At 40.2% G+C, this 19210-nt stretch overlaps 2 protein-coding genes, 1 long non-coding RNA gene and 1 pseudogene across 6 annotated transcripts in view; 1 reads left to right on the top strand and 3 right to left on the bottom strand.

Moving 5' to 3' along the window:
- Positions 1-19210, top strand: part of LOC109112268 (SUMO-activating enzyme subunit 2-like) — a 176253-nt gene that overhangs the window by 123539 nt on the left and 33504 nt on the right. The gene's annotated exons all lie outside the window — the stretch shown is intronic.
- Positions 8741-10491, bottom strand: LOC122135563 (annotated as a pseudogene).
- Positions 15333-18171, bottom strand: LOC122135565 (inner centromere protein A-like). Of its 2 annotated transcripts, XM_042715184.1 has the most exons (8): positions 18076-18171; positions 17946-17963; positions 16936-17046; positions 16688-16811; positions 16402-16524; positions 15793-15982; positions 15614-15713; positions 15333-15374 (listed from the first exon to the last, which is right to left on the bottom strand). In XM_042715184.1, exons 4-7 carry the CDS (start codon positions 16715-16717, stop codon positions 15703-15705), a joined length of 354 nt encoding a protein of 117 aa, XP_042571118.1. In that variant the 5' UTR covers positions 16718-16811; positions 16936-17046; positions 17946-17963; positions 18076-18171; the 3' UTR covers positions 15333-15374; positions 15614-15702. The 2 variants fall into 2 exon arrangements, with proteins under 2 accessions (XP_042571118.1, XP_042571119.1); XM_042715185.1 differs by lacking the exon at positions 17946-17963.
- Positions 18428-18860, bottom strand: LOC122135566. Its single transcript, XR_006153597.1, has 3 exons — positions 18731-18860; positions 18601-18637; positions 18428-18513 (listed from the first exon to the last, which is right to left on the bottom strand). It is a non-coding gene; the product is annotated as an uncharacterized LOC122135566 (long non-coding RNA).

The raw sequence follows: 19210 nt of genomic DNA, 5'->3' as shown, positions 1-19210 counted from the left end.
TTCTCATTGGGGGGAAATTAAAATTTTTGTGACTTTTCATCTTTTTTGGCTCATTTCATCTGTAAAAAAAAGAATTGCCTCTAATAATTTTATCTGCACACCTGAATAGAAGGAGTTTTTTTCATCTTTCCAGCATTCATGGACAATTATATATCACTCATACCATGATTGAATACAAATTAATGGTAGTTATAATTATATTGATGTCATTGGGAATGGTTAAAATGTGCTTGGAAAAAAAAATCAGAATATCAACATGCCTAATAATTGTGCACACAGTGTAAATCAATAAAGGTTTTAGTAACACTTTATAATAAGGTGTAATTTGTACACATTAGTAAAAATGAACATGAACAATATATTTTCACAGAATTTATTAATGTTTTGTTGATTTAAAGTTCACAGTGCATTAACTAATGTTAACAGATACATTTTTTTTTTAAGTTTTGACTATTAACTGACATTGACATGCTATATAATTATTCTTCATGTTAATTAATATAGTTAATGTTAATAACTGACAACGCTTATTAAAAGTGTTACTAAAGTTTTATATATTGTTCTGTGTGTGTGTGTCTTTCATAGTCTTGATGTTTGGATTAACCCTTTAATTTGTCGAATCCTTAAAACCAGACTGCCATAGAGTTACTGTAAATGCATGTGGCCCGCTGGGCACAGTTTTCCTGATGCCACCCGGGGCGGCGATTGCGCTGATGGCTTGAGCCCGCCATCGCTGCTTGCAGCTATATTTATATATTGATTTTTCTATTCTGGGAATTTTTCTTTCATCTGGAATGTTATTTGAGCTGTTTCTTCTATCCTTGTATGTAATTTTTCAGTGTTATTTTGTAATTGTTAAAATATAGTACATATAGTACATATAGTAGAGTACATTGTTTTTCCTTCAGTTTCGCGGTAAGCGCAGCTGGGGGAAAGGTGAGTTCTGCTGGAGCTTCTCACTAAAAAGTTTTAAAATTAGCTTGTTTCTTGTGACTAATATGGTATTTTTTTTTCCGACTTTAAAAATACAATTTAATCTTATTGTAAAACTACATAAGAGGTTGGGTAACATGAAGTATGTATTTTCTTTTGGTGTTTATTAACCACTGGTAAGTTCGCCGTGGGGTTACGCTAAAATTATCTGTTTTGGACTGGGCAGGGTCCAAATCGTTGAATGATTGTGCGGAGAAAAGGCCACCGGTATTGACTTTTTTTTTCATAAATTTTACCTTTTTATTCATTCAGGTATGTTTTCTATCCAATGTTTCTGTTAAATATTGTTGTTTTGAATTCATGTGAAATGTGTTCAACATTGGAGAAAAATGTTTAAATATTGTTGATTTAATCATATGGCAGTTCATTTAATAATTGCTAATATGATGGCACGTTCGCATGGTCTAAACCCCAGTTAAGCGCATCAGCTGGGGAAAGGTGCAATGTTGAAATTGTGGGGGAGAAATGCTTCCACGGATTTGACTTTTTTTTTTTGTTTTCATCTAATTTTCCTTTTTATTCATCAGAATAAAAAAAAGTGGTCCAAAGAAGTCTCTTGTTGTTCCGGTCTGGTTAAAACTAGCAACACAACGCAGAGAGAAATGATAAAGATCCGGTCACACAACGTAAAATTAAAACGCATAAACATTAATACACTTGCCCTGTTAAAATTTATCTACTATTTCAAGATACAACATGCGTCAAGTGGAAAAAAAAGGACAGGGACATGAAACTGCTCATAGAGTTTTAACTTTGTTTGTGTGTTTAGATTCACAAATGTTTACTGAATATTTAAGTAATTTTTAAAAAGTCCTTTTGCTTGAGGTTTGTCACATCAATGCTACATTCTGTCTACAGTCTTCTCCACATTCTGTGGGTTCACTCTGAAAAAAAAGAATGAAACAACTTTTGCCATAATATAACATATGAGTGCAACAGAGAAATTGTAAAGGTTAAATCTGGAAGAGAAAATTATGGGAGGAAATATGGCCAATAAATGAGATTAACCTGGAAAATCAGGGAAAAAGAGGGTGGCACAGTGAGAAGCCTTTCTGTCTAGAGTTGGCATGTTCTCCGTGTGTCTGTGTGAGTTCCCCCACAACTCAAAGACATGCAGCATAGGTGAACTGGACACTGTAAAATCACACAAAAGTGTGAATATGTGTGTGTGATCGGTTCAGGGTCCCCTGACTGGGCCCGAGACGCTGGGAAAGTGACCCTTCAGACGATAAAGCGAGTTGGAAAATGGATGGAAAAAAGAAGAAGAAGAGGACTTTACTGAGACAATACCAAACAAAGGCCTGCTGTATGTCTCATGGTCTAGATTTCAATCTGCAGACCAGCACAACATGTTTCAATATATACAGATATAGCTGTTTACTGTAGAAAGACTTGACAAATATTACATTTTTATTTTCAGGCTTCCTGATATTTTTCAGAGTTCTTCCTTGAGAAAAAACTGCACGTGTGCGCGTGTGATAGATTTACCCTTTCCTCTTGTAGCATGCTATTCTCCAGACTTGAATCATTATGGTGCTCCTGAGTGCAGTACAGCCTCTGATGTACAGTAATGGTGTGGGGTGATGACTGCATTGAGACGCGCCAAAATGCGCAGGGGGTCTGTGCCCTCATTTCTGAACGTATAGCACGTAGACCCCGCAAAATTGCATATAATAACATGAAGAAAAAGAGGCAACCACGCGATCAGAAAAACACGCGGCCACTATTATGATGAGATAAATGGACGCGCGCTGTTGTCGCGTTCCTCGCTCGGGGGTTCGCGTTCCAGCTGAAATCTGGCGATGAAGAACAGCCTGACGTTCAAACCCAATCATGATAATGACGGTGAAAATGTTCACTACTAAAGCCACCAAAGCCTGTCACTCTTTTAGCACACCTCCACAGGCACCAAATTATTAACAGCCACTATGAGAAAAGCATAAAGCCAGTAGGCCAGAACTCACCAGCAGAGTTCTGCTCCGCGTCATGCGCTCGGCTTGCGAGTATTTGAAAGGCGCTGAGACCGCGTGGTAGCGGTCCGCCTGCGCGGCCAGAATCGCCATATAGGACAGACCCAGAAAAGTGGCAACGATGTTGAAAGTGCGAGTCGGTGAGTCATAATAATCGCGTACAGCGTCGGCGCTGTGGTGGGGCATTCGAGGGCCGTGCCCCCCCTAGCGGTCATTGATGCCCCTCCTACAGGCCATGGCGTGGCCCAAAAAAAATATCCCTTTTAGTTATTATTTTAATATTAAATGTTCAAACTTTAACTTAAATTAATTCGAATAAAAAGAATGGGGAAAATGCATAATTTTTGGTTGTGCATGGCACGTTAATAGGCTTCGTCATGGTGAATGCTTATTGGTCGCCGAGTAAACTTGTTACATTTGATTTGGCAGCGTGCGCGCAAAATCCATTTCAAGTTGAAGAACAGTTTGTCCGTCTATATTATGAGACAAATGTTAGCAGCTAATTTTAAAAATTTCTAAAAAAAAAAAAAAAAAAAGATTTTAGACCTCCGCAGCCTCGTCAATCAGTAGACTTAGATACGGCCACGACCACCAGTACCACGGTCCTATGAGAGCCGAGCTGGCGCTTTTTCTGCAAATGCTAGCTCCGGACAACCGCCAAAAGATTTAATACGCGGACATTTGTGTGATCATGTCCAACTCGTTTTTCTGAAGAGAAAAGCCTTACGTTTTCAGAAACATCTAAACGAAAAAACTTTGTTGTCTAATGGGGACATTTTTTTTGCCGGTTTTTCAAAGCTTCAAACTGATTCAGTGTTTTATTTTTGTCGTCGTAATTTGTTAATTATTGAAGTATAAAAAAATATTTTAGCTATTTATTGTAGGCCTATTTTATGTTTTTTATTTTGTAGCCTATATTTATATTATTATTTTCTGTCCTGTTCTGTTGTTTAGGCTATGTGTTCTGGGCCGGGTTTCCCGATAACGATGTAGCCTAGCCTATCTTAGCTCTTCAAAGCGCTCTCTACGTGCAAGGTTATAACATTAGCCGCAATTCCTCGCGCGTTTTCCCAAAAATGTAGGCTACTGAACTCGAACGCGAGAATAGGCTACTACGTGCTACTTGAGTCGCTGTCCATTCGCAAAGTGCCGTGAACTAGGCTATACTAAACCTTATATGGAATCGGAACGTTTTAACTAACAATCGTCATCTGTTGTGTATTAGTAATCAAGACAGGTAAAAATAAAAAATAAAAAAAATATATAATGACATTCTTGTAATAATAAAAAAACTCCATAGTCACGGGAAGAAGGAGGCGGGAACCACCGGCGAACATTTAAATAAAACTTTAATAAACCAAATAAAGATAAAACAGCGCGACAGCCCCCTCACGGGCGACTGCCTCGCACAAACACAAAATAAAGCCCAGGCCTGGTCCTCTCTCGTCCTTCACTGTCGTCGCTCCCGTCTTTTGTATCCTCCCAATCTCCTCCGTGGGAATCGAGAGGGGACCGGTGAGTGGAGCAGGTGTCGCTCCATTTACTCACATTTCCCAATCACCCATTGGACCGGCCTCACATCCGTTCCCACGGCTCTCGGCCCCGCCCCACTCGTCACAATTTTATATAGATAGATCACTGGGGCTAACATTCTAGGGTAGAATGTCATTCTATATATATCATTGGAGCTAACTGACTCTTGCTTTATCCGGTCGGCAAAACAGCAAATTTCAGCCCTGTCTTTTGTTCCTCTTTTAGATAAAAACCCAAGTCTAAAGCGTTCATTGTCATTCTATATAGATCTTTCAGATTAGGTCTGGATTTCCATGCTACTATGATGTTTGCCAATGCGTCTAAAAAATATTTATCAAACGACAGTGCCCCCCCGCCGATGATCCAATGCCCCTCCAGTAGATCTGCTCTGACGCCGACTCTGATCGCGTACATCCATAACTCCAACATAATAATAGGAGACGCCCGTGCAGAAGTCACTGAGACACGTGCTGAGCATGTACATGAAGCGGTTCTCGCTGCGCAGGGATCTGTTCATCACGATGGACACAAACACGGACACGTTGATACAAATGATGGCTGTGGCGAGAGTTATACTGAAGAGAAACAAAAGGATGTTCTCGAAACTAGTAAGAGGCAGGCAGCACGGTGCGAGACCCGCACTACTCTGAGAAATATTCATGAGTGAGGAGATAGGTAAATACAGTTACAAGAAAAAGAACAGATCCATTGCTGACATGTGCACGAGCGCATGAGTGACATACAGTAGTGCCCGCTTTGAAAATGCGAAGGTGGTCTACTAGTTCTCTCACGGGACAGACAGACTCATATGAACCCAAAACAACATGCAAAACAGATTTTATATTAAAAGTTTAATTAGAGCATCAAATAATCAGAGGAACTTCACGAGTTTCGTCATCAGAAGAACAAATTTGGAGAAATTCATCCCTTGCTCACCAGTGAATGGGTGCCATCATCAGAATGAAAGTCCAAAAAGCATCATGGTAACACTTTATTTTTACTGGTCCCCCCAACACACTACTTATTAAGTTACTTTGGCAAGTCCATGTCAACTTATTCTACTAACTCTAACCTAACAGTCTACAACTGACAAGTAGTTGACAAAGTTCGTTAACAGAATGTCTGAAGTATAGATAATTGTTGTAAAAACATGCCAAACATCTCAGAATCCACAAGTAATCAACACCAATCTAGTAGATCAATTAATGTCTTGTGAAAAGCTGCATGTTTGTAAGAAACAAATCCATTGCTAAGGTGTTAAATTATCACTTATGGCCAAAATACCAGTCCATAATCCATCCTTTTACATCAAAATCCAGCAACATAATTGCTTAGAACTGTTTTTGGATTGTTTTCACTTGTAGATGATAGGGCCTACTTGATCTGTGCATATTTCTCTCCTGATTCAGATGAGAAAGTAATATTATGGATAGAGGACTCATGTTCATTTTACATCTTGGATGTCCCAATGGTAAATTTTCCCCAAATTTGCATTTTTGGTGTATTGGCCTATTCCTTTAAAACTTAAAACACGAACCTGTGTAATGAATAAAAAGGTGAACAGGTTTGATACGTGAAAAAAGGTTTGATATGTGAGTACATGGAGTCATGCATCAATACTAATCCTAACATTGCTAGAGGAAAAAATTCCTGCTAGAGTTTTACTGTTTTAACACTTTCCATTTGAAGTATGCAAAACGTATGCACCATCTCTGTCCAGGGGCCCGCTCTTCTTCGTACCTTGTTAAATACATCTGAGATGATTTGAAAGATGCCAGGTCTTCTAATCGTGATAACTGATTTCTGGCAAATTGGTTCTTCAAACGAATTTGCGGATTTGATTAAATATCTGGATTAAGTTGTCTAAGATTACTCTGTGTTCTCCTTGTTTCCCATAAAAGGGCAGATGTATTTATAGGCTATGTGAAATTTATATCTAGCCCACAAATTTAAAGTTATAAGACACCTGCTGGTCCAAAATCTGTAAGTGCAACGAAAAACTAAGTTCAAAAACATGTAGGCTATGTTGTCATTTTTACAAACCAAAAATGCTTATAACAAACCACCAAGTACGAAATGCATGTATAGCCTACATGTTATTTTATTAATCTGTAGCATGTTTTATGAAAAGGCTAAACAGGCCAGTGAGTGGAAATTAACTACTCTTTCATCAACTGTGTCATTAAACATTAAATATTATACATTATAAGTAGAGTATGAGTGATCACACATTTTGATCAAATAAGGCATAAAATCAACTGAAGTGGTACGTTTGTGTTCAGAACATTCTGTCTGAATGTTACTTTACTTTCATCACCATTGATATTATCGGGGAGGGGTCAAGCAACACAAGCATGCAACGCATGCCTACATTAATTGGAAATGCTAAAACCTCTTAATATTTGCCCATTTTTTATGCTTTTTTTGACAATATCTGTATCGTGACACATGATACGACGCATCTCAGCACGGGGAGGTTATCTGTTTGTGGCATGTGTCAGTGTCTCATGTGTGATGTCTCAAATTACATCAATTACATCTGTTTGTGGGTTTTTTTGTGTGTATCTGCCTGATTAACCACAGTAATGATCACCAAACAAGGGATTTTCATCTCCTGTGATCCACTGTTTGTGCTGAAGTCGTTCTTCGCCGAGGGTTAATTTGTATTCCAAAACCCCGGTGATGATAAAATGGGTTCTAACAGCTTTCACCTTTGAATGCTTTAACGCAATTAGTCCTGTATTTGGACTTTCACTCCTCATAGTCTTACAAACCGACAACAGGCTCACAGTTTTCCACTTAGGGTATAATTAAGTTTGTAATATGTGTCAACATGAGGATATCAAGTACACTTGAATGGATATCAAAGACAAAAACAACAAAAATGACTATTCCAGTGGACACTATCACAACACATTGCACCATAACAGGAGAAACTAGTTTTGCTTCAGGGACCAGATTCTGCAATGGACATCAAGTGACATCTGTAAACAAGAAGCCCTAAGCAACGAAACATTAACATGAACTGGAACAAACACTGGGCCAATTTAGGGTTTTCTTCAAGAGTAAGGGCAATGAGTTTTCAAAAATATTAAAACGTAAATAGGCAGACACAGAACTAAGGTGCATTTAATCACTTTAATCCCAGTGATGGAAACATTATACACAGTTTCAACATTCACAACATCTCAAAGGCATACACAATACATATGCAGTTGAGTACAATAAAGGCGTTAAGCATTGCCTTCAACTGGTCATCCAGTGCTCGACACAGTCCTTCTAGATAAATGATTTAGCAGAGTGCCAAGCTGTGATGATAATCTACTTGAATGTTCAGCACTTATATTCAGAGAAACCACAGCACCAAGCAACTGATAAAGATCCAGCTTTTTATAAAATGCTGATTTATCTCATTAAACTGACCTGCATTAGTGTTATATTTAATGTACAAACTGATATGAATTAAATCGACAAGGAAAGGGTTTATCGGACATACGGAGTTAAAAACCAAACAGTTGTGATCACAAAAAACATTCAGTAAGGAGCCTTTCACACACGGAGAGTGTTTTTTTCACTTTTAAAAACATGAGAGTTAGAGAAGGTGGAATGAAATAAAAAACACAATTATAATTTCTAATTATAATTTAAAAGAAATAAATACATCAGTAGAGAGTTAATCCCTAAGTTAACAGTCCAAACAACGAAAGGGTAACACTACAACACAAAATTTTACTACACATATAGGTTTGCCATCAGAACACAGAACAGAGCTGTTCTCAAAAAGAACTGCCATGAGAACAGAACTGGAAGCTTCAACAAAATAATCATGGTTAGTTGTAATTGCTGTTGCCAGTGGAAAAACAATAAAGTCAAATGCCACTGCCATGCACAATTTTGTTTAAACTGAAGATAATAAAGGGTTCATGCGACACTCAGCTGTTCACCAAAAACACTGCAGAGAATATGGCAGTGATGGGATGTGAACACTGTAAAAAGTAGAGGGATGTATGCAAATGTTTTTAGTTACTTTAGAAATTGCTTTAAGATGTTGGGCTCATGATAAATTGTTAGGTGGCTCATGTTGCAATTTAGTAGAGTAACTATACAGGAGTCATTGTGAGAAGTGTCAGTACTTTCTGTTGACTCTTCAAGTATTGTTTCGAGAATACCTTGTCCAAAGTCTCTAAAGATCCTAGACGAATTCCTAACAAAACATTTCTCTGTCTGACTCGATGGCTTTCTCAGTCTCTGACTCGATGGCTTTATGTGTAACTTTTTCCAGAATTTCAGTGTAGAAGGAAACTGAAGATAAGTGACAGAATGCTAGTGAAGAGCAGCATGACTCCATGGTTGAAGGGTCGAGATATGTCAGCACTACTGTTGCTGGTTCTATCATCTATGTTACTGCGATCACTTGCACCTGTTTTTTCTGCATGCTGTTCAGCATAGACCATGTAGAGCTCGACACAATACGCCGTGCTTTCATTTTGCTCAATTAGCACAGGATAGACCGATCTCCAAAATGCTAAACCTCGTCATCATCATCATCATCAGATATTCTTTCCGTGGGTTTGCTTTTGAGATTCACCTTGGTGTTTCGGGTGGACTTGACGTTACAACTGAAGAGGTTCCGGATTTGTCTCTTTCTGCAGTGCTATTGTTGCTTGTGGTGTTTTCTTGAGCACCAATAGGATCATCACCTACTTCTGCTGCTTTAGCCTCATCTAAGTCAGTGGATCTCCTCGATCGCTCTCCCTCCCGTTTTCCTCTCGGAGCAAGTCTGTCCTCTTCATACACTTGTCCATGAAGCTATCATAGGACTGCGGTGGAGGATTCTGGAAGATGTCATGAGGGTTAATGTTTCCTTGTCCGGAGCAGAGGTCGATCCTGCATCGCCTGGGCTTCGACCTTGAGAGTTAGTGTTTTCCCATTCACGTTCCGTCAGGAGGAGGTTGGCCATAACGTTTGTACATGTAGTTATTGTAGTAGTATTCCTCCTGTGGGTTGTGGAAATTGAAACGGGGGCGGGGGAAACTTCCGAGGCCATATCCCAGAGCCATACCCAGCCACCGCCCCAACCCCCCAGCCGCCATAATCGCACTGCTTGCCAAACCCCTTTGATTTTATATGAAGGGGCCATACCCATGTTTCTGCCCTGACTGGGCGAAAGGTGATCTGCCACCTTGCCCATAACTACCATAGTTGCCACCGTAGCCTGGGCTCATAATTTTGTTTTTGGGGTTCCAGTAAGGATATTGTGCCCGCTCCTGGATATCCACCCTGCACCTGCACCTGCTCCGTCTGCAATACCTCCACCAAACTGGTTAGGGGCTGGGCAACCTCCACGGACTGGATAACCTGGATAAGAGCCCTCCAGCTGGGTAAGGATTTCCATATCCTCCGGCTTGTCCCAGGGTACCTGTTGGGGTTCGAACCTGCTCCTGGATATGATCCTCCCCCTGGGTAACCACCTTGTGCTGGGTAACCACTACGCCCTGGGTAGTTACCTTGGGCGGGGTAACCACCTTGGGGCGGGTAACCACCTTGGGGCGGGTAACCACCTTGGGCGGGGTAACCACCTTGGGCGGGGTAACCACCTTGGGCCGGGTTACCACCTTGGGCCGGATTGCCAGCACGTCCTGGGTAGCTACCTTGGTTAGGGTATCCTTGACCTGGGTTAGAGCCTGCTGGTGGATATCTGCCCTGCCCCGGAGACCCACCACCAGTACCAGGGTAGGGCGGTGGATTCTGTTTTGGTACTTGGGGTTGCCGAGGATAGTTTTCCAGGGGACGAGTGTGTCCCACCACGTGATGAAGTGCCTTTATTGCTGTGCTGCTACCTTGGTTTCCTGTGCTGCTTCCACCTTTGTTTGAGCTTCCGCCACTTTTTTTGCCCCAGCTGGATCCGCCTTTTACTGCTACCCCCTCGTTTGGCCACACCTGACACCACAAGAGTCAGACAGAGTAACAGTACTAGTACTGTTAGGCGACCCATTTCTGAAAAAGAGAGAGAGGTTCAATGAAGAGAGAAAATTTGTCAAATGAGATGTGTCACTTATGCCAGGCACACATTTGAGAGAAGCGCTGATGGCAGTGAGATATTTGGCATGCTAAATATCTGGAACCGTGAAGTGTTTTGACTGGAAATGACATTGGCGACAACCTACAGCCAATCAGAGTGCACAATACAAGGCAAGGGAAAGTTCAGGAGGAGGAGTCATAATAGATGTGCAACAGAACATCAGCAAGCAACCATTCTCTCTCCTTCATATTCTACATTCATAAATTACACACACAAAAACTCATTAAACAAACACTTTCACAAAAATCTACCAATTTACATTTACATTTATGCATTTAGCAGACACTTTTATCCAAAGCGACTTACAGTGCATTCAGGCTATACCTTTTTTTTTTTTTAAAGTAATTGTGTTCCCTGGGAATCGAACCCATGACCTTTTCCACTGCTAACACAATGCTCTACCACTGAGCCACAGGAACACTTGCCATCTTTCCTTATGTTTCCCTATGCTAGCATAGCTGCCTCTAGTGATCACGGGTCGAGTGGTAGCCGCATTTAGCGACAATGGGTCGAGTGGCAGCTGCCTCTAGTGGTGATGGGTCGAGTGGTAGCCGCATTTAGCGACAATGGGTCAAGTGGCAGCTGCATTTAGCGGCAATGGATCGATTGGATGCTACTACCTCTTGTGGTGACGGGTTGAGTTTGCAGCCAGCATTTACGCGATGGTTTTAGCGCAGCTGCCTCTATGGGTCGGGCGTCGTAGTGGCAGCTGCCTCTAGTGGTGAGTGGCAGCCGCATTTTAGAAGCGATGGGTCTCGATAGCTGATGTGATGTGGTCAGCCGCATTTAGCTGCAATGGATCGAGTGGATGCTGCCTCTAGTGGTGATGGGTCGAGTGGCAGCCGCCTCTAGTGATGACGGGTCGAGTGGTAGCCACATTTAACGACCATGGGTCGAGTGGCAGCTGCCTCTAGTGGTGATGGGTCCAGTGGTAGCCGCATTTAACGGCAATGGATCGAGTGGCAGCTGCCTCTAGTGGTGGCGGGTCGAGTGGGAGCCCGCATTTAACATGACCATGGGTCGAGTGCCTCTAGTGGTGACGGGTCGAGTGGCAGCTGCCTCTCTAGTGGTGACGGGTCGAGTGGCAGCTGCCTCCAGTGGTGGCGGGTCGAGTGGCAGCCACATTTAGAAGCGATGGGTCGAGTGGCAGCTACCTCTAGTGATGACGGGTCGAGTGGCAGCCGCATTTAGCGACGATGGGTCAAGTGGATGCAGCCTCTAGAGGTGACGGGTCGAGTGGAAGCCACATTTAGGAGCGATGGGTTGAGTGGATGCTGCCTCTAGTGGTGACGGGTCGAGTGGCCCACTAGCAGAAGCTCCCCCTGCCACGCATAGATTTGTCCCTTTACTGAATTTTACCTTCCAAATAAAATTCCGCCATCATCATGTTTTTATAATAGTTAGGGCAGAGAATATATAAACACATACTGACACACATTCATACATAATGAAAGATCTGAAGGAAAATTAGGACTTTAACTGAACTTTGATCTCAGTGCAAGGGCATTTTCTATAAATTCTGGGGTTGGGCAAGTTGTAACTTGTTTTTAAAATGTTAGAAAATGATATATTAATTACACTATTCGTTGGTCAAAACAATGTTTTGTCTTTTATTTTTGTAGCTTTTATAACAATTATCCCCATGCAATAGTCAAGACTTTACTGCTATAGTGTTAACTTGAACCATGTCTTTCTTTTTCTCATAATAGTCAAGACTTTATAGTTTGTGTCTCTACAGAATTTCACTCCAAAATAATCCAATCCTATCAAAATGTAACTGGAGCAAAAGCGTGACAACTAGCCCCGGTCACATCTACAGCGCAAAGATTTATAAAAACAAAAGTCGTGACGTCATCCTGCATTATTTCACAATAATGATCTAGTTTAACAGTCTGGTCATCACGTTCATCTGAATATCTTGGTACCTGCGTAACGAAACGTGTACTGACAGAAATGAAAAAAGTGTGTGTTTGTGTGTAGTTATCTGTGTTTGTGTACGGAGGCCATGTCCGACATCTTTTCACGGCTCTACGTCAAGATCTGTTTTTATACAGTCTATAAAGATGCGCTGTACAAAATTTAATCTAAATACATCTAAATATATTCAACAATATCAAACAAAATTCAATATAATATCGCCAATGACAACACGCAGTTTGTATTATTATTTTTTTATACAACATTACCTAATTATTTAACACATGAGTAAGGAATATAGGCTATTGTATATCACATGTAAACATGTGGAGTGTCGAAATACTAATTTATAATAAATATAAAAAATATCAGTCCACTTGTCGCACATATATTCAGAAATGCTTTAAAATAACGGGACTATATTATGCGTGTTGCCGTCAACTGCTCCCGTTATTATAAAGCAAAACGAGCAGCTATAATAAACCAGTGACCAATCATAACACAGCCCTCCGCCAGTGACGATGAAACTTTCCACTGGCGTGCGCGCTCACCTGCGTGTTGATTTCAGATTGTTCTCCCTCGTGAATGCTGTCCCTCGGATGCGCGACGCCGCCAGTGACGATGAAACTTTCCACTGGCGTGCGCGCTCTTGAAAGGAGTGACTGCCGTCATCTGCGCATGCGCATTGGCCGTAATCCAGATTCCAGAACCGTCTTGTAGATTCTCGCCAGAGTCAGACCCTAACATAATTATTAATTTAGCAAATGCTTTTTCTCATCGTATCCTCTCGGATGTTTATCAAAACACTTTACAGCCACAAGTGCACATTTCTGATGGTCATTCAAGTTTGCTGTGGCGAAGCTTTTTCTTTTTAAATTTGTACTAGAAAAATATTTCAATAAATTACAACTAACTCTAACAGCACTGTGTGGCAAGAATGACCCAAAAAAAAAAAAAATTAGAACATGCTATGAATTAAATTTGTTTATTTTTTTGTCAAAGAAATGTAGACATCCATGAAAAACTACTAAAAGTAATTGCACAGACATTTAGAAATTACACCTTTTATTAACAGTCCAGACTAATTCTTACACACTTCGCGAAGTGATTTTTGTATGCATACGCCATGCCCATATTTTCTACATCACATTGGTAGCAGCTCCTGTGTACACTTCCAACTTTATTACATGTGATGCTATATTTAAATACATGGGTGACAAAGTAGTCCCATTTAAAAAAAAAAAAAAAAAAAAAAAAAAACCAGGTAAATTAAACCGAGCCCATCTCAATCGGTCCTCAGCATCAGAAAACTGCCATCAAACCCCATCTTCTTCTGTGTAATCTAAATTACACATTCTGCTCTTTTCACCACCCCCCAAATCTAACCTACTGACATATATATTTTTAAAAGGCTTTATTAAAGTGAGCTTAGAGTATAAAAGACAACAACATAAAAAAGACGACAGAAAAGTAGGGGAAAAAAATACATCTGCTTATTAATTGCCAAGATTTCCCAAACGTGGTGGAGAATGCCATACGGCAGAGCTAGTGCGTTTAAAGAAGCGAGGCTTGGTCCGCCTGAAGATCGCCTCCAGTTTGGGCGGTTCAGGTTCTCCGAAATATGAATTGAGATCCAGTGGATTGTAATAGTGCTTCATGATGGCTTGCTGCAACTGCGTACCTGCACAAAAAAAAAATAACAACAGGATAATAGAGTAGCAATGGTTTAGATACTACAGAATAAACATGAGCTGAAGTTACAATGGTAGATCCAAAAATTGCTCAAATCAGAATTCAGTGCAAACCATGTGGACCACTGACCAGCGCTCAAATAGAACATAACATGACCCAGTAGTTGCCAATAAGTGTCATACCCTCAGCCCAGATTTCCAGTAGTTGCCAATAAGTGTCATACCCTCAGCCCAGGATGGGATGGGTTTCCTGGGCGCGGATTCATCATCTGTGGAGTCATCACTGTTCTGGTCCATGCCGTAATCTTCAGGATTCACTAAAACAGTCACTTTCTGGCCCTTAGGGGTGATCTGGTATGATTGTGGAGATTGCTGTGAAATATAAAACAAGAGATGGGGTCAGAACCAGCTGTTCCAGACATCTGAGATTGGTTTGTGTTTCTAAGCAAACAGAAAAACTCATTTAGAAGAAGTCAGTGGCTTATATTACAAGGAAAAAATATCCAAGTGGAAATTTAAGTCTTCACTGCTTTCCTTCTTGGGGAACTATTCTGTGCTTAGTACGTAATTTTATCCGACACATTCCCTCATTCAGCGAGGGGAAAAAGACGCCTCACCTCAATGTCTACAGTCACGTTAAGTCCAGCTCCGTGATCGATGGTCTTATTGTGAGCAGCTCCTTTCCCTACTGGAGTCTTCAGAACAGAGCTCTATGGAGATGGAATAGTGAATATGTATTAGTAGTATATTCATTAAACACTTAGCATTTACTACAACAAAAATGAACAGGCGTGGAAAGATCTGGGAAAGCAAAGGTCTTTACCTCAATATCTACAGTCATGTTTAGAGCCGAACTCTTAGTTACAGTTGTGTTGAGCATATTAGCTGCATGCGTTTTTGCGGCAGAGACCTGTTTATTTTACAAAAACACATTTCAAATGGATTTAGAATGTACTTAATAAAAACAGTTTGTAATATATACACACAAACGCACAATTAATAAAATATATTTTAATAAAATAAATATGCATGCGCATATAGCTATTCAAAATTACTAAATACTATAAGAGTACATAATACTTTAAAAGACTTTACCTGTGCTGTAACTGTAGGGGGCGCCGGGGCAGAGGCTGCAGCCAAGTTTCCGCGCTGGGCTTCCTTCTCCTCTTCAGCCTTTCTCTGCTCTTCCTGTTAAAGGAACACAAATTTGATAGGATTCTGGGATTGTTGTGTAGCTCAAGTGTCTTCCATAATTCTCGATAATTGTTCTGTCCTTGTTTAAAAAAAAACCAGGTAAAGCAGAAGACATCAGATGTTTAATATATGGTTACAAGGAGCTTGATTTTGGACCAATGATATTCCACATGACAGAAATAGAAAAAGCAACAATCAACCATCATTTGGATAAAAAACAAGAAGATTCTCACCATCTTCCTCTTCTCCTCCAGCTCCCTCCTCTCCTTCTCTCTGGCTGCTCTCTCCAGTTCCTTCTGAAGAGCGATAGCCTTCTCTCTCTCTAGTCTTTCTCCTCTGCAAGACACAAACATGCATATTCAGTATCTTTAAATGTCATCATTTTAAACATGCACGAAAAATTAACACCAACTTCTCAGCTGCAGCCTGTCTTTCTCGCTCCAGCTCGCGTTCTCTTTCCCCGCTCCTTCTTCTTTTCTCCCCGCTCTAGTTCCTTCTTCAGTTCCAGAGCGCGGTGGCCTCGGCCAGTTTGCGGGCCTTCTCCTCTCCTCTTCAGCCCTGCGTTTGGCCAGCATTTCCTGGTGTCGCTGCTCCTCTTCCTCCTGAAGAAAAATACGAGTATATACATGATTAAAACGGTTAAGTATATGAACTACAATTAGGAAATAAAATAAAATATAATTCACTTTTATCCATGGATGCATTAAATTGATTCAAAGTGACAGTAACAAACATTTCTAGATTTCTATTTCAAATTGTTATATTACCGTTTATTAAATAGATAAAAATATGCAGCCTTAGTGTGCATGAGACAAATGTTTTTTATGTTTTATATAAAACGTAAATCTAGAAATAAAATACATCTATCATATTAGGCTCAATATTATTTGCTTTTGGACTGAAAAGTTGTTGCAAAAAATAAATACACAATGCATGTAAAGCACACTTTCATTATTTGTTGTGTATTGAATTTCTTTCAACATGGACTCTCCACTTTGATCGATTGCTGAGGTTGACTTACAACTTGCTGAAGTTTCTTTTGTCTGGCTGCCTCTTCCTGTTTCTTGCGCAGCTCCAGGTCTTCCTGTCGTTTAGTGGCCACCTTCCTCTTGGCTTTCTCCTCAGCCAACCGTTCAACACGCAGCTGAGAGAGAGAGAGAGAGAGAGAGAGAGAGAGGAAGATCTTTGGAGACAAGATCTTTGGAGACAAGGGAGAGAGAGAGCATGAGAGAGAGAGAGAAGAGAGATTATGAACCATCCAACTTAACACTATAAAGCTTTATGGTTACTATGGGTTTCTTCAGTACCATGTCATTTTTCTTCTCCAGCTGTGCCATCTTTTCTTCAATCTTCTTTTTCTTTTCCTGCTCCTTCTCCTTTTCCCTTTCACTCGAGCCTCAACAACCCGTTTCAAACGCTCGTCCCCGCTTCCTAAAGCGAACAGAATTCACTTTTGAGTCCTGATTTGCATTCACACTTAAATTAGATTAATATTTCAGATTTATTGAATAGTACCAAATCGATCAACGGCAAACGCATACAAGAAACTTCCCACCTTTTCATTTCCTCCCTGTTTCTTTCGTCTCTCCTCCTCGATCTTTTTCTTTCGTTCATTCTCTTGTTCTATTTTCTTGTTCAAGGCGTCCCACTTCTGCCGTTCTCGCTCCTGGAGGATTAGTGACAATTTTAGAGTGATCATAAAAATAAAAACTCTTGCAGAAATGAAGCGAGTGACTCGGGTTTTAAACGATGATGATGAAAGCTTGAGTTAAACACATAAGGACAGGTTCTTTTGCTTTATGTGAAAAGCAATGATTAAAAACAACAGACAGATTTCTGGCAAATGTCTCTGATACAAAAAGGGGTGAATGTGAACTTCCCAAACCACAAAGACACACATCCATCCACTACATGAGTGATGAGGTTAATCCGACAGATCCGTTTCACTTTAGAGACAAAGTGCCCATTAAAAGGTGTTTCACTACCGTTTAAAAGTTTGGGATCAGTAATTATTAAATTTTTTTTTTTTTTGAAAGAAGTCTCATACTCACCAAGGCTGCATTTGATAAAATCTAGTAAAAACTGTCATACTGTAAAATATTATTACAATTTAAAATAACCGTTTTCTGTCTGAATATATTTAAAAATGAAATTCCTGTGATGCGCAGCTGTATTTTCAGCATCATTACTCCAGTCTTCAGTGTCACATGATTCTTCAGAAATCGTTCTAATATGCTGATTTGCTGCTTAAGAAACATTTCTAAACATTAATGTTGAAAACCTGTTGAGCTGCTTAATTTTTGTGCAAATGTAGATACATTTTATTTTCAGAACTCTTTAATTAATAAAAACAAAACAAAAGAACAGCTCAATTTATGATCAATTTAATGCAAACTTGCTTAATAAAAGCAATAATTTCTTTAAAAACCAACCCCTAAACTTTTGAACGGTAGTGTAAGTAACCAACAAACAAATGACCTCTCATAATACAGGAAGTGTCAAACAGAAATAGTTTTGACTGACATGGAAATGACCTCAGTTTGGATTCACTGTGTTTATACTCACCACAGATCCAGAGCCCAACTGAGAGGGAAAGACAGGAAGTACAATTACCAACTAAAACAACTTCTACATTTATAGCTGGTGCAGCCCAACATATTAGACTACTCAGAAATACAAAAGTATCCCTGCTCACCTTGACGTCAGTTTTGGTGGCAGATTGTTTGATGAAGGACTTCATGACGGTGCTGCGGCCCAGAGAGCCAGGCGTCATCATCAGCATCTGGTTCTTGCCAGTGTGCATGAACGAGCGCATGTGTGGAGCGATACTCTACAGGGACACAACAAACGGACACAGACTAGATCAAAGACTTGTTAATCAAATCAAAAAAACCCCCTTTTTAACGAATGCAGAAAACCACAGAAAATCCTCAAGTGGACTTCTGCAGAAAGCTTTATTCTAAAGACTCAAAAGACTGTTGTGGCTTCATAATGGATTCATTTTGGATGATGGGCAGCATTACTGTGGTCAGGGATGCTCATACCGTGAGGCACTTTCTTTGGAGGAGATTGTTTCTTTTTGGGTGTGTTGATTTCTTGAGCTGCGTGACGCTTTGAGCCTAAACGTGAAGGTCTGACAGAAAAGCACAAAGACTATTAGAAAACAAACGGCATGGATCCATTCACTATAATGAGGAAAACTAATTTACAGTATGCTCACCGGCCATCCCCTTTGGATTTTGACCCTCCACTGTCATCTATAACAGGAAAATATATAAATAATTGAAATACTTACTTGTCAAAACAATTATGTCTTGTATATAATATCAGCAGATCTGTTAGACATGCACCTGTTTCTGAAGTACGAGCCATGGATCGCGTGAAGCGATAGTTCTCAGTGGTGCTGGGAGATTCAGCAGTTTCTTCTGGAACTTTGTCTTCGTTTACCTCGGGTTCCTTTTCTTCAGTCTTCTTGGGTTTCAGGATCCTTTGAAATCACGTATCCACCAGTTATTTACAATTTGCACCTTGCAATAAAAGTTTAAAACGTGCTACCAGAAATAACTGTTTGCTCAAGGCCCGTTCACACTAAGAACTATAAAGTTGACTACAGTACTTTGCATAAGTCTTATGCCATTACTGTTTTCACAAAAAAAAAAAAAAAAAAAAAAAAAAGGTTTTAAACCAGGGCTGCATTTCCCAAAAGCATCGTAAAGCCCAAGTAGGTCGTAGATCCATTGCTACCAATGTCTCTACAAACAACTTCTCAAGATGCTTTTGAGAAATGCAGCCCAATTATTTCCATCTTTTGCTGTAGTGTGTCAGTTGGA

This window comes from Cyprinus carpio, chromosome A25 (genome assembly GCF_018340385.1).
Source record: "Cyprinus carpio isolate SPL01 chromosome A25, ASM1834038v1, whole genome shotgun sequence".
Lineage (NCBI taxonomy): Eukaryota > Metazoa > Chordata > Actinopteri > Cypriniformes > Cyprinidae > Cyprinus > Cyprinus carpio.
This window is presented reverse-complemented; position numbering and strand designations above follow the sequence as displayed.

Coding starts and splice junctions, on each gene's coding strand:
- LOC122135565 (XM_042715184.1), bottom strand. CDS start 16,717: ATGGCACAGCTGGAGAAGAAAAATGACATG. Junction 16,525..16,687: donor TGGAGAAGAAAAATGACATG/GTACTGAAGAAA, acceptor TCTCTCTCTCAG/CTGCGTGTTGAACGGTTGGC. Junction 15,983..16,401: donor AAAAGAAACTTCAGCAAGTT/GTAAGTCAACCT, acceptor ATTTTTCTTCAG/GAGGAAGAGGAGCAGCGACA.